A 15418-nucleotide genomic window follows, 5' to 3' on the forward strand; every position below is an offset into this window, starting at 1 on the left:
TGTAGTTAAAAATAAATAAATAAATAACCATGACCGTGAAAGTTGTACACTTTAGGTACATTTCAGCTGAACTTTCATTTTTGGGTCAGTCGATTTTGTGGCCATAGGATTTTTCTCTCAGATTCATGCTGTTTTTTTCCTGACATGTGTTGTTTGTTGTGTGGGCTTATTCCTTTTTTGTCTGACCCCTTATTTGGGCAGTCGATTTCCTTCTGGGCTGAAGCCCATTAACTGTGCAATCCAGCCCTCCTCTCTCTCCCTTTATTTTCTTAATATTTTTTATGTGCTTTTGCTTTTGTATTTCTGTTTCTCTTTGTTAGTTGTTTTTATTTTTATTTTGTGGATATTTTTTGGATGTTGGGTGAGTGTAATGTACACACATAAATAATTTGCAATATGTGAGAAAACACTACTATATAATTATTGCTTGCATACTCAAAAAGTGTAATTTAAGAGTGAAGTTGTGTGCATGTTTTGCAAACATTTTTGTTATTTTTAATGGATAATAATAATGCTACTAATTTATTCTTCCTTATTTTAATTTATTAATTTATTTGTGTTTCTTCTTAAAGGGGAATATTAATGACACTAATTTATTCTTCCTTGGAAAAATTTATTATTTTGATTTTTTAGTTTCTATTTTATTTTATTTCCTTCTTAAAGGATGATACCAATGTTAATAATTCATTATTTCTTAGAAAACCTCATTATTTTGATTATGTTCTAGTTTTTATTTCATTTTATGTTTATCTTAAAGAGGAAATTATGACAGTGGGCTACTGGAGCATCTGGAATCAAAGAAATGGAATGATGTTTGAAGGAATACCTTGCTCAATCACAGAATGCAGATATTACATCATCAAAACTTTCAAGTTGACCATGCTTAGAGCCAAACCTAGTCTTAAGGATGGCGGGGCTGTTTGGATTGTGACTATGTTTTCCATATATTGCCACATTATTTTTGCCACACTTGCCCAACTTGAGTTGCTCAAATTGTTTGCCACACTTTGGCTTGCCTAAGGGAATCTTGCCACACTTTCTGTGTCTATGACATGTGGGGTTCACTTCTCATTAAAAAATTCTTGCCTTAGGTGTGGCTAGAACCAAACACCCACCTAACTTGATCAAACTTGCCTAAGGTAGGTGTGGCAAAGTGTGGCAAGATGTGGCTAGAAACCAAACAACCCCGGCATGTCATCCTGGATTGATAATATTTAATTTTTTTATTTTCCCTCTTCTCCTTTATTTTGTATTCCTAGACTTCTCTGGTTGTCTCCCCATCAACCATTGTAAACTCTACTATTTTTCTTGCTTTCCATTAATGAAAAATGACACACGGTAGGGCTTTTGCCTTACTGTTTTATGGTAAAAAAGCCACTATTTCATTCTTTCTTGAAAACTTTGGTATTTCGGTTTTTAGTATTATTCTATTTCCTTTATTCTTTAATGATAATACCAATGCCGCAAATTCATTTCTTCTCAGGAAAATTCCTTTTTGTAAAAATTGCACTATTATATTCTTATTCCTGCATATTATAAAAACTAGTAGGACGCCCGTGCGTTGCTACGGGCTATAATGCATACTTCACACCGCAGATCTATCACACGCTGCAACAATTTCATTGACCAATGAGTGAATAATTATTTGATATCACAATGCTGCAATTTCTTCTATATATGATGGTCCATATGAAGAGAGAACAAAGTCTCCATCCTGACTGTAGGACATGAAGTTCAATGGGCCAGGTCATGTTGAAAAGACTAATTTTATATTATAAAGTAGACACATGTATTAAGTTGAAGAAAAGCAATCTTATTTCCTATTTGCGATAAAAATTATTTATTTGAATTAATTGTTCACAATATATCAATCTGTAAAGCAAGGTAAATAAAATATACAACAAGCTTCTACAGCGCACCATGCCCTGTCATGAAGTGAATTCTTCAGATGAAGTAAATAGCTGCATATAGATTCCTGCTTGTGTTACAAAGTCTTTTGCATATGTTCAAATTTGACAACTTTATATTACTCTGACATTTGTTGATCATACTCCCTGCATATATTAGAGAGTCTGAATCTGAGCTAAAGAATGGAGGAATGCCTTTGTATCGCCTCTTTGTGACCAAGCCCAAACTATAAGCAATGAAGCCAAACGAGCAAAAGAAATAAAGGAATCACACCCGCAAGCAAAATGAAGAGATATAGATGAGCAAGCACTCCTTCGGAACACAATAATATGGAATAGTAATTAGGCAAATACACCCATGCACTTCCATCGTATAAACTCAAAAGTTCCTCGGTGTCATATTGGTTCACACATATTGCTATCATCACATAAATCCACGGCATGAAATCTTAGAACAGAAGGAAGCTTTATATAGCCTCATTTCTAAATATAATTGAAAGAAGTTGTGATAGTTAAATTTTTGTATCACTACCATCACTTAATTCTGAACAAGTTTTGCAGATAAACCGCTAAATATAACATGCTTTTAATAAAAGCATCAATGCAAGCCTTACTGAAAGACAATTCCAGCACACAGTACAAAACACGAAGGCGTCCTGGTAATTCTTTGAAGCAGTTCGGGTGGATGTTGCCAAAGCGTAACCTGATTCAACTTCCTCAACCTCGCCTCCAGCTGCGAAAACGCCACTGCATGTCCTCTCCTTCCACTCGGGAGAAAAACATTGTTTCCTGAAGAGAAAATAAAAATAAATGAACAACCCAATAGATATTTAAGCCTTATTGTGGATTGGCTTATAATTTAGAGGTAGACACAAGTAGTGTTAAGCCTTATTGAAGAAAAAATGCCACTACATATCCACTCCTTCCATTGTGGTTGCTATTTATTTTTTCTCAGGGATGATGATCATGAGTCCCATCCCATGGCTGCTGACTTTGCTAATCCCAATGGCGGCAACCGATAGGGAAGGTGAGGATCAAACAGGACAGAGGGGGTGGCGGAGAGTGGGGAGGGGTGGCAGGAGGACCCTGCGGCGGCGACGCTAGGGTAATCAGGAGAGGAGAGGAGCGTAAAAAAGATGGGAGGGAGAAGACCGGTGGGAGATTAAAAAAATTGGTGGAAGGGGCCTCATATCAACAGGAAACCAAAGGGGGAGGTGGGTGTGGGAGAAAAAAAAACCGGGGTTGAGGCGAGACTACCAACTCCCCTTTAATAGTAGAGATCAATAGTAGAGATAAATATTTTGCAGCCAATAAGGTCACCCACATGGCCTCATCGACGTTGTAGATCACATCCCTGGAAACACTATTGTTGGCGAGCACGATTTTGTCCTCTAGAACAAGGTCATGGCTTGTCGATGTCAGTCCCGCCATTACTGACTAGCTCACTCTGCACAAGTATAGTCACATGACGAGTTAATGTAAGGAGGGTTGAAAATTTGTGGCGCATAGAAGCATACATGACAGACCTTCGACCGCGGGTCATCTGTCTGTTTTCTAGTTTCTCCTTGAGGCTCTTTACTCCACAACAGCCTTCAGTTTCTCATTCTTCAGCTCCTGAAGTGATATAAAGAAATACAATATATGAAAAAAATAAACAATCCATCTCAAAATAAAACACGAACAAGATATACGATATACATAGATCGTGCAAACATAATTCTGCGGCTCTGATATTATTTTATCCGTATTTCTATCATTTAAGAAATAAATTGAAGTTACTACTCCATCAATCTGTACATGTATCATCGCGATATCAGTGGGATTAAACGTTTGAAACTTTCACACTCCAGACACCCAAATTTACCTGGATTGGTCACATTAATGCTATCTGAATATATATAAAAAATGTCATTTTCATGAGTTATGTTAATAATGCAAAAAAAAATTTGAAGGCCTAACAGTTCAAAAAATGAGAATAATGCGTGCATGCCCCACCTTATCCAAAGTTTATGCCTCTTCAGCGTACGTGAGCTCCAGGCCCTGGTGTCGTTTATCTCCTTTTCATATTCCTCCTGAAATAGCAGTAGCACAACACATATAAGATAAAAAAACTAAGCATTGTCAAGTGCATCTTATTCCCTCCATCAAGAAATATAAGGATGATGGACTGCTTATTAATTGCTGGACATGATTTTCTTTATCACATTGTATTACTAATATAAAAACATGAACTAATTTATCAGCACTACAACTGTTTTCGAACTGCTGGATGCCCATGACAGCTAATACAATTCAACATTAGGAGTCATAGACGTACCTTGGTGACAACTGTGTTACTAAGAAAAAACATGAACTAACTTATCTTTGGTTGTCTCCCCTATTGATGTACAAAAAGAGTTCACAAATCCTTCCTATGTTAATGCTTCGTCTCTATTTCGACTAACAACGCATGGGAATGTACGATCATGAGCCTGTAGCAACGGACGAGCATCAAGAACTATTTTTTGTGAGATCTTACAAGACTTAGTGTTACTGTTTTTTATCTATTTAGACAATTCTTCGAAGGACACATCCATCTGCCATCATCATGTAACTGTATAACCTGAATCAAAAGAATATTAAAATTTCAAAAATAAACAGTTGTTGTGAAAGGATAGTATATGGTAGGCATAAAATATTATTATATGTTAATGACATTACCACATAGCTTAAGAATCAAGTAAAAATTTACTATATCAAAACTATATCTCCACGAAAAATCTCATTTCCAGCATACCAGTCGTCTTAACCAATTGAGCGCATATGTTTTGGAATGCTAAATAAGTGGTACCATCTCAACAATTTAGCACAACAGGTAAATTAAAGAAAATCTTTCACCCTTACTAACAATGCATTGCCACAAATACACCCCAATATATGGCACTCTCCAATTCCAAACCCCTATGGGAGAATTTCTGCGTACAAGAAACAGCAAAGTAATTAAATAACAAAACTATCATACCATATTTGAACAGCTATTAACAAGGTGCGGGACGGCCCTTAACTAAGTAGACAATTACTTGTTTGAATATGAAAATAGAACGAATAAAAAGTAGTCCTTGTTTAAGACTAAAGAGACTGGATGACGACGGCCTGCGGGCATCTCAACATCGTACACACATTAAAGGGAAAATTGGTGTATCTATGTTCATTTACAACTCAGCTTTGGAAATGGTGGCATACCAGGCCAGAAGGAAAATAAGACAAATTGTACACGTATATAAAGAAAAAGATGCCGCTGAACCCACTTGTGAAAAAGAGGAAAAAGCATTACCTTAAGGAGATCGAAGCTTTACATAAGAACTCATGCAATTGTCACTTAATAAGCAAAATCTATGTATACAGATGTGGTATTAATAGACCCTTCTATTGCCTTATAGAATAATAAGGTAAGGCTGCTGATAAACAAAAAAACTCCAGCAATTTTCAAGGATTGCTGATGAACTGCAATGGGTGAAAAGCGAGTTTACTTGCCTATCAGTTTGGTGTGTGGATCTCTAATGAAGAAAACAACAGGCATGACTTCAAAACTGCTATATTGATATTTGAAGAAACAACGGGAAAGCAACACTAACGTATCTGAAACAATTTAGCTAGCTCAGGCAGACACAATCAACAACAACTCAGGATCTTCATACTCCAAATACGCCTTTCAGCAACAGAAGGTAATCAACTCATGCCTTCAGTTTGCCACATCTCACTGTCTCCTCTCCAGCCTGCACAGTCCAACAACCAAGCATGCTCAACACGGAAAGAAGCTTTAGAAAACAATATATATATAAACAAAAAGAAAATCGATTTTTAGCACTTCACATCATGTAAAACAAAATCGAGTTTGAGCACTTGCAGGCATTGACAACCCTCACATGTCGAACAAGATCGAGTTTCAGCACTTTACATCATGGCCATAGTTAGTCCCTAGTTCTTGCAGAACAATATATAGAGAAGCTTTAGAAAACAATATATAAAGATAGTTGGCATGTATATAGAGCAGAGAAATTAAGCCATAGAAAAAGAAACGTTTGCCCCTGACATAATGTAACTTGTATTCGTACTGATTTGTCCACCACCGAACGACTTCTTCCACCAGATCCTTGCTTTCTTTCTTCGTACATAGGGCTGCACTTACAGTTGGAGTTGCCCATTAATCATGTTAATCAAGGCTCGAGATGGATGTATAGATTCAGGTGTTCATGTACGTGATCCTGGTGGCCGGCACCGCTTCCTTGGTCAATTTTAATCTCCTGAACAAGAGATTGAACGGGCGTTCTACACGTGAACTGAAATTTCTATTGTCGCCGTGCACTGACTTGCGGTGGATGCCGAAGAGGAGCACCGTGGAGGGTAAGTGCGGCTGCAGCCGACGAGGTGAGGAGGGTGAGGCGAGCTCCACCAACGACGGCGATGCGGGGAGGAGCACCACCGTGATTGAAGGGGACGCGCAACAGGGAATCAGGCGGTCGCGGCCGCCGACGGTGAGCTGCTGGACGATGATCGGGGATTACGGCTGGAGTGACCCCTTACGTCTGCGGCGGCGGTGACGTGACCCCTTATACCCGCGGCGGCGATCCAGTGGAGGCGATCCCGTAGTCGGCGGCAGCGGGATCGCACGAGATCCGGCGGCGTCTTCTCTATGAGGGGTGGCGGCGATCTCGTGCGTGATGGAGGGGATCCAGAGGAACCGGGTGCTCAATGGGATCGGGTGGTTTTTTCGAGTGCGTGCGTGCGTGGGCGCGGGGAATGGACGAAAAAAAACCGATGAAAAAACCCCGACGAAAATGGTAGGTGGGACGAAAATAAACCCAGAACGGAGACTACCAACTGAGACATTAGGAGTAGAGATGCGCAACTTCTGTGCAAATTATTTGCAAAATATTTCATTATTTGTTTTATTACTTTCAGTACCTTTGTTCTTAACGGGAAACCAATGCCCTAATTTATTGTTTCTTAGAAAACTTCATTATTTTAATTTTTTAGATTTTTATGTCATTTCCTTATTCTTTAAGTGTAATACCAATACCTCTTATTTATTCCTACTTAGGAAACTTTTTTTTTGTGAAATTTTAGTATTTTTGCTTATTCTTGCATATTATAAAAAGGCGCAATTTCTATTCAAACCACATGCAAATTTTGTCATTATTTTTTTACTTTTCTTTCTTCTTAAACGGTAATATCGATACCACTAATTCATTATTTAGATCCGGAGAAGTAGAGACACCATGGATCAAATACCACTGCCACAAATTCATTTTTTCTTTAGAAAATTTTCCTTTTGCGAACATTTCACTACTATGTATTTATTCTTGCATATTATAGCAATGCGCAATTTATGTGCAAATTGTGTTTCATTATTTTCTTTTATTTTTTTATATCATTTTCTTTCCTATTTAAGGTATTATTGCTTCATTATTTATTTCTGTTTTCTGTTTCTATGGGTTTTTCTTTTTCCCTCTTTCTTTCCTTTATTGGTTATTTTTGTTTTTGTGGGTCTTTGGCTGAGTGTAATTATATACAAACAAATACTATATAGTTTGTGCCAAAATTTCATGATTATAAGATTATTTTAGCATATTATGATAAAGTGCAATTTCGGTGAAAAGATGTGCTCAAGTTTTTTTTAGTTCTCTTTCTGCTTAAAGGAAACACATTATTTGAGTTACACTATTTGGAAACTACAGTAGAATGCAAAAAATGCATTATTATATGCTTATTCTTTGCATATTTCAAAAAGTGTAATATCAGTGCAAATTGTGTGCAAGTTTTGAAAGTTTTTTCTTTTTCGTTTTCTTTCTTCTTAAAGGGTTTCATTCTTTCTTAGAAAACATCATTATTTTGATTTGGTTTTAGTTTTTTTTTCTGAAAGTGTAATACCGCCACAAGTGTTTTACTGCGTTTGTTCATCCATTCTAGTGTGTACGTAGTCCCTATTTAAATATTCAAATCATCTTATATTTATGTATGAAGGCAGCAATTATGCTTATACTTGCATAGTATTAAAAAGGGCAATTTTTGTGTAAATTGTGTACAATTTTTTCATTTTTTTTCTTATGAAAGGGTAACACCAATGCCACTAATCCATTCTTCCTTAGAAAATTTCATTATTTTATTTTTGTTTCGTGTTCTTTCTTCTTTAAGGGTAATAGCAATGCCACTAAATTCTTTCCTTCTTAGGGAACTTCATCATTTTGAAATTCAATTATTTTATGCTTATTCTTGCATATTATAGAAACACACAATTTCTGTGTAAATTGTGTGAAAAAATTCCATTTGTTTTATTTTCTTTCTTCCTAAAGGGTAACACCAATGCCACTAATCCATTCTTTATTTGAAAACTTCATTATTTTGTTATTGTTTCAGTTTCTTTCTTCTTTAATGGTAATAGTAATGATACCGAATTCATTTCTTCTTAGGGAAGTTCATTTTTCTAAGATTACACTGTTATATGATTATTCTTGCGTATACCAAAAAAGTAATTCTTGTGTAAATTGTATGCAAGAAAGAAAACAAAACAATAATGAAGTATAAGATTCCACTATTATATGATTACTTTTCCTTTATTTTCTTTCATTTAATAGGGTAATACTAATGTCACTAATTCATTTTTCTTGGAAAACTTCAATGTTTTGTTCTTTTTATTTTATATTTTATTTCATCTTCTTCTTTAAGAGTATAATAGCAATGCCACTAATAATTTATTCTTACCAAAGTTCCTTTTTGTGAAAGTTTCACTATTATATGCTATATAATAGAAAGCGTAATTTAAGTGATTTTTTTGTTATTATTAAATTTTTAGTAGTTTTCAGAAAGACTCGTGCCGGACTTTTTTCTGTCCTCATGTGAACCGCTAAAGTCAAAACGGTATCATTCTCTCATAAAATTTCTCTGTCATGCATGCACGCATCAGTGTCTCTCATGATCCCTCTCTCATTATTTTTCCTATGGCATGCATGCACCCGGCCCAAATATCTCTCACAGCCCTCATTTAATATCTCTGACATGCATGTACCCAACACCATCTCTCTCATAAGCTCTCTCTCTTAGGAGCTTTTCGACGATCCTCCAGCTCTCTAAAATCTGAGAATCTGTGGAGCTGCCTTTTCTCCACTCCATCATTTTTAACTACAGCTCCACCAACTCCTGGAGTGGACTTGGGGAGCGGGAGAGTCTCCGAATAGCCCCTTATTATGTGTTGCGCTCCGCAAATTGCGAGCGAGTTGCATGGCTTGGTGGCATAGCTGCGGCCCGCCTTAGAATTCACACATACACAAAAGTGACTGATCCGAATATGATTTTCAGTCGATTGACACTCCCAAAGTTGTAACCATGCATGCATCAGCAAATGCTGGGGCCTGCTGTTACTGTCGCGACGAACGTGCCCAAGCCCGAAGGTGAACTCTGCAGCGGACGACGCGCCGTCGGCTGTTGCCCTGTCCGGCCCTGGTGCGCCCTGGCGTCTCGCTGCGACCGGCAGTGGACGGGTCTGCATCTAGGAAGAAGCTGTGGCTACTGGCTACAGCCATGGAGGCCAACAGGCTCAGGCTAGTTGGCCAACTTGGGGTGGCAGCGACAGCAGCTCGCTAGGACCAGGGGTGGCCGATGATGGGTGTCCGGCCGGGCGCTGGACCGCTGGTCCTGCCATCGTCTACTCTCGTTTTCTGCGAGGGGAGCTGCATCTGCATCCACTCTCGTGCGAGGGGAGCTGCCTCTACTTAAGGCCGGCCGTGCCAGCAAGAACAGACGCAGAGCGGACCATGCCGACGCGCGCAGAGGGAAATGCCGGCAGCGGGAAGACGGTGTGCGTCACCGGCGCCGGCGGGTACATCGCCTCGTGGCTCGTGAAGCTCCTCCTCTCCCGCGGCTACGCCGTCCACGGCACCGTCCGCCACCTCGGTACGTGCGTGCCCGGCCGTGTCAGCGGTGTCATAACCGGCCAACGAGTGATTCCTGATCGTGTTTCAGGCGAGGAGAAGACCGGCCATCTGAGGCGGCTAGAGAACGCTTCCGAAAGCCTCAGGCTCTTCAAGGCTGATCTCCTTGATTACGACGCAATGGCAGCTGCCGTCGTGGGATGCCAGGGAGTTTTCCATGTCGCCACTCCCGTTCCTTCGGGAATCCTAACTGATCCAGAGGCAAGCAAGTTCCATAACTGAAGAACTGTCGATATGCATCAATCATTAAATGTTATGTACACCACTAACGTCTTCCTTTCGTGCACAACCATGTAGCTACAAATGTTGGGCCCTGCTGTTACTGGTACCACGAATGTGCTCAAGGCCGCCTCTGCGGCCAATGCCGTGAGAGTGGTCGTCGTGTCGTCCATGGTCGCCGTCGAGATCAACCCCAAAGACTGGCCCCAAGGTAAAATCAGAGATGAGAGCTGCTGGTCGGACAAAGAATTCTGCAGGAGCAACGAGGTAACCAGCTTGGCAACCGCACCATCACTATGATAATCAGAAATCTTTATACTTTATTTATAACCTTGACTATGTCATTTTGCCATGTATATATATCTACAGAGCTGGTACCCTGTTGCTAAGATAGCGGCGGAGGCGGCGGCAATCGAGTACGGGCGGGAAACCGGGCTCCGCGTGGTGACTCTCAATCCGGCGCTGGTCTTCGGTCCCCTGCTCCAGCCGACCATCAACACGAGCAGCCAGTTCCTCATCTACTTCCTCAAAGGTTTTAGCCGCCAACTAAACTCATGACAGTGCGCTGCGCATGCTCTGTTTCCGTTGCTTGATTCCTTGTGTGTTGGTGGTGGCGCAGGAGGCCCTGACGAGACGAGGGACAAGCTGTGGCACATCGTGGACGTCCGCGACGTCGCCGACGCGCTGCTCCTGCTCTACGAGGCGCCCGAGGCCACGGGCAGGCACATCTGCGCGCCTCACTTCATCACCGCCCGGGAGCTGCTGGGCTTGCTCAAGAGCATGTACCCTGGGTACCCCTGCATAGCCGAGTAGAACTTCTGATCGCCCGAAGATTCATCATATATTGTTTTCGGCAGCGTGTAAGCTGGAGCTAACGGATAACTCCATCCTTTGGGTATTTGGCAGGGAGAGCATACGTGACATGGATCACCCGGCTCCGATGACCTCCGGGAAGCTGGAGAAGCTGGGGTGGAGCTCCCGGCCACTGAGGGAAACGATCACAGACACCGTCGAGTTCTGCCAGGAGGCCGGGTTTCTTGAGGACGTGGATGGTGATGATACGCCCTGCCGCTTCCCCCCTCTTCTCAACAAAGTCTAGATCACAACTTTCCCAAGAAGTTTGGGGGTCGCCACTCGCGAACAAATAAGGATACGAATAAAAGACGGCAAATTCTCTGTTCAAGCACCCCGAGTGTTAACCCTCGCCTTGCTAACTAGCTCATGAGCCACACGGCTGGTTTCACACGCACAATGCTCAAGAGGAACATGCCCGAAATTATTAATTTTTTCAAGAGTACGTCTATACGTACCATAACTTTATATAAGGCAAAATCTCAGTTACAAAGAATGCGCACCAACATCACAACTGATAAACCCAAAGACAAACAACACCGCCCAGCAAGCTATACCGCAAAAGAGCCTATCCTAAATTGACACAAAGCATCGAAGACCAACAACTTCCGTAGAGTCTCTCTTGTCAACGCACCATCCATCCTTAGCGTCTCAGAGAAAGTGACAGATGAATGGCAGGACTCAATCCGCTCCGAAAAGGCACCGTCTTGGACGCACCGGTGGCGGACGTACATAGCGCCACCAGGGCCACTGAGGATCAACAACAGGACCGTGGCGGACACCGGAGGAGAGCAACGAGGAGCCAGCCTTGTCTCCAAACACAATGCCCCAACAGAGGAGCGACGTCGAGGACGCCGCCATCGTGCCAATCCAAACATCGAATCGAGCCTTTCGCCCGGAGACATCCACCAACTCCAGGAGCGTGAAGGAAACGGCAAACGCACTTGGCGACACCTTCAAAGAGGGAAATGACATCCACGGGTGCCATCATCGCCGGACCGGCAGAAGCCGTGCAAGATTTTCATCTGCGCGTCACCCATCACCCCGCCTCAATGGACTTGGTAGCACTGTCCAAGAAGCTTCACAGAGCCACCACCACAACACTTGCCAATGTAGCTGCAAAGCCGAGGACCAAAGGACCGACCGCCTGGCAGGGAAACCGCCGCCACACCATGCGCTCCTAGCCTGCATGAGGAACCGCAACCAACTAGCACCTCCGGCCAGGTCCAGGACCGCCCACGACGGCCGTCACCCACTCCAAGGGATGGCCTTGCGGCGATAAGACCCACCTCTCCACGGAACCCAGGCCATCACCACCAGAAGAGGACCGCCGCTCGCCATGCCGCACATAGGTGACCAACCGTTCGCTGCTCGCAAGACTCTTATCTTGTTCGAGCCATCACAGCGCCGCCGCCAAACCTGCCCGTGGGAACCCGGTGCCGCCTCCTGCCGGCGCCGCCACCACTAGAACGCGCCACGTCTCCGCTGCCAGACCCTGCCGGCCCACCACATCACCAACCCACCCGGCAAACGCCGGCCCTCATGTCTAGGAAGCACAGGTCTGGATTGGCTCGAGCCCCGCTACAACTACAAGCTCCAAGCCACCACCGGCCTGCGCACTCCAGTGTGACATGGCACCAACCAGCCATCTGCGTCGGCCCTCTCCGCCTCCAAGCAGCGCTCGCCACCGAGCCCCGACCACCAGGGCCCCGCGCCAGCCTTGCAGGAGACGCGACCAGCAGGAAGGCTCCCGCACGCTCGGCACCGCCACCACACCATGTGCCAGATCTGGTCTGGGCAGCCCCGGATCAACACCTTGACGCCACCGGAGAGGCCTACCGCACCAGATCTCGATGCGCCGTCACAAGGATCCCTCTGCCAACTTGGGAGCACCGAGACATGGAGCCCCGCCACTGCCATCCTTGGGGCGCATGTGGCTTCGCTCGCCGGCGGCAATGAAGCGGGTGGGGGTGGGGGCGGCGGCGACGCGAGTAGGGTTGCCCCTGAGTCGCCAGAGGCGGCGACGCATGCGGGAGGGGGGGGGGGGGGGGGGGGGGGGGGGGGGTGTGTGCACATATACATCAACATGACCAAAATTATTACAAATAGAGCCCCGCTTCGGTGCAAACTTATCAAGTGTGAATTTCATGGTTTTTCCATTTCCATGTTGTTTTGAGTTTTTTTATATCAAACTCCTTCTTGTTGTCTTTTGGCATATTAATTTGGATTAACCTCCAAGTATCCACATTTTCATCTCGCACAACATGCGGGTCCGTGCATAACTCGTGCCCAGTTTAATTGATGGATACAAAGCTTGCTCCCTTCAAACATGATACCTTCGCATGCAAAGCTTCATTAAGTTCATAATTGTAGTTGTTTTGTTTTGTATGCAAAGCTTCACATGCTCAGAATTAGTATCTTGCACCACATACAGCTTAAAGAAACTTGACCGGATTTTTCAATTCCTCACCGACTAGTGCCCATGGCATGGACCCTCAGGCCCTCTACACCGCACGTGCTTAAGTAGGTGCTTCAAGAAGAAAACCCGTTTTTCTTTCTTTGCCAGGCTGCTTACCATAGGTTCTTAGAGCATCTCCAGCCGTTCCCCCCCTCCAGGGGCTTGAAATAGCGCCGTCTGGGGGCGCGCAGGCGGAAAAATCAGCATGGGGGGTGGGTGGAGGGGGGGGGGGGCTCGGGTTTCCAGCCGCCCCCAGGCGCCGATTCCGGCCCATTTTCGGCGCAAATTGGCCCACTGTCGGCGTAAATTGACCAATTTCGGGCCATATTCGGCGTGCTTGGCACAAATTCAATAGAACCTATTTTTTATCAGATAGTTGGTCACAGAAAATCAATACAAATCAAATAGTTCAACAAATCAATACAAATCATATAGTTCAACAAATAAAAACTCATATTTCATTACACGTCGAGCTAGGCGTTGCCCTTGAGCCTCCATAGGTGCTCCACCAGATCCTGCTGAAGTTATTGATGCACATGTGGGTCTTAGATCTCTTGACGCATATTGAGAAAGGTAGTCCAGGTTGCCGGTAGCTGGTGATCAACTTGGGCAAGAGGATCTTGCCTGTAATATGGTTCACTGTCAAACACTGGCTCTTCCTACTCACTCTCAACGATCATGTTGTGCAAGATGACAAAGCAAGTCATGACCTCCCACATTTGATCTTTCGGCCAGGTCTGAGAGGGGCACCGGACAATAGCAAATCAAGATTGGAGCACACCAAATGCCCGCTCGACATCCTTCCTGCAAGCCTCCTAACACTTGGCAAAGTGGGAGTTCTTGCCTCTTGGCACAGGGTTTGAGATAGTCTTCACAAATGTGGACCATCTCGGATAGATGCCATCTGCTAGGTAGTATCCCTTGTTGTAGTGCCGCCCATTGACCTCAAAGTTCACCGGAGGAGAATGGCCTCCAACAAGCTTGGCAAAGACAGGGGAGCACTGCAGTACATTGATGTCATTGTGAATTCCTGGCATACCAAAGAAGGAGTGCCAAATCTGGAGGTCATGTGTGGCCACTGCCTCAAGTACCACACTGCAACCGCCTTTAGCGCCTTTGTACATCCCCTGCCAAGCAAATGGACACTTTTTCCATTTCCAATGCATGCAGTCGATGCTTCCAAGCATCCCAGGAAATCCTCTTACTGCATTCTGTGCTAGGATCCGAGCAGTGTCTTCAGCATTGGGTGATCGCAAGTATTGCGGTACAAACACTGCCACCACTGCCCCGCAAAGCTTGTACAAACACTCAATGCTCGTGGACTCGGCCATGCGTCCATAGTCTTCCAGTGAATCACCGGGAGTTCTGTATGCCAGCATCCTCATAGTTGTCGTGCACTTCCGGAGTGAGGTGAATCCAAGTGTGCCGGTGCAATCCTTCTTGCACTTGAAGTAGATGTCGAACTCATAGATGGAATTCACAATCCCGAGGAAGAGCTTTCGGCTCATCCAATAACGGCGCCGAAATATTTTCTCTCCGTGCAGTGGAGCGTCGGCGAAGTAGTCGGAGTAGAGCAAGCAATAGCCTTCGAGTCGATGCCTCTGCTTTGCCTTCAGCCGACCCGATGCCGAGCCACCTTGCCGTGGCTTTGCATTGCTCGCGAACAGGCCGTCCAGAGCGGCGAGGACCATGAGATGCTCTTCCTCCTGAGCGTCAGCATCGGCTTCCTCCTCCAGCAGTGCCACGAACGCCTCCTCGTCGTCCGAGTCCATGGCCGAGCAGACAAATCGCCGAACACCTGGCGGGCGTGGTAGGCGCGCAAGCCACCAGTAGTCCTGCCCTGCGTGGCCGGAGCGCCGAAAAGCTCGTCTAGGAGCGGGGTGGAGGCTGCTGATGATGACATAGACCTGGGGTAGGGTCATAGGCCTGACCTATAAGCCCTATCCACAGTCATTATCCTAAAAGACAACAGGGAGGGTCCAACCAAGGGCCTGAATGCAATCCACTCGACCGAC

The 15418-nt window shown here is 44.2% G+C and overlaps 2 protein-coding genes and 1 long non-coding RNA gene across 4 annotated transcripts; 1 reads left to right on the forward strand and 2 right to left on the reverse strand.

Annotated features, from left to right (window-relative positions):
- Positions 1–1931: 1931 nt before the first annotated feature.
- Positions 1932–6654, reverse strand: LOC120965194 (uncharacterized). 2 transcript variants are annotated; one of them, XR_006664326.2, is made up of 5 exons: positions 4795–6654; positions 3903–3979; positions 3434–3521; positions 3232–3354; positions 1932–2696 (listed from the first exon to the last, which is right to left on the reverse strand). It is a non-coding gene; the product is annotated as an uncharacterized lncRNA (long non-coding RNA). The 2 variants fall into 2 exon arrangements; XR_005757589.3 differs by having other exon boundaries at positions 3903–6654.
- Positions 6655–9621: 2967 nt separating this feature from the next.
- Positions 9622–11276, forward strand: LOC109744489 (cinnamoyl-CoA reductase 1). The gene is made up of 6 exons (XM_020303612.4): positions 9622–9836; positions 9906–10075; positions 10172–10360; positions 10463–10625; positions 10713–10902; positions 11000–11276. Exons 1-6 carry the CDS (start codon positions 9698–9700, stop codon positions 11190–11192), a joined length of 1044 nt encoding a protein of 347 aa, XP_020159201.1. The 5' UTR covers positions 9622–9697; the 3' UTR covers positions 11193–11276.
- Positions 11277–13751: 2475 nt separating this feature from the next.
- Positions 13752–15175, reverse strand: LOC141022908 (uncharacterized). Its single transcript, XM_073499189.1, has 2 exons — positions 14676–15175; positions 13752–13761 (listed from the first exon to the last, which is right to left on the reverse strand). Exons 1-2 carry the CDS (start codon positions 15173–15175, stop codon positions 13752–13754), a joined length of 510 nt encoding a protein of 169 aa, XP_073355290.1.
- Between the last annotated feature and the right edge of the window lie 243 nt (positions 15176–15418).

This window comes from Aegilops tauschii, chromosome 5, assembly GCF_002575655.3.
Source record: "Aegilops tauschii subsp. strangulata cultivar AL8/78 chromosome 5, Aet v6.0, whole genome shotgun sequence".
Classification (NCBI taxonomy): domain Eukaryota; kingdom Viridiplantae; phylum Streptophyta; class Magnoliopsida; order Poales; family Poaceae; genus Aegilops; species Aegilops tauschii.

Excerpts from the sequence above, each read along its gene's own strand:
- LOC109744489 (XM_020303612.4), top strand. The coding sequence starts at position 9,698 with ATGCCGACGCGCGCAGAGGGAAATGCCGGCAGCGGGAAGACGGTGTGC. Across the intron at positions 10,076-10,171 it reads GAATCCTAACTGATCCAGAG|CTACAAATGTTGGGCCCTGC; the intron begins GCAAGCAAGTTC and ends ACAACCATGTAG. Across the intron at positions 10,903-10,999 it reads GGGTACCCCTGCATAGCCGA|GGAGAGCATACGTGACATGG; the intron begins GTAGAACTTCTG and ends GGTATTTGGCAG.
- LOC141022908 (XM_073499189.1), bottom strand. The coding sequence starts at position 15,175 with ATGGACTCGGACGACGAGGAGGCGTTCGTGGCACTGCTGGAGGAGGAA.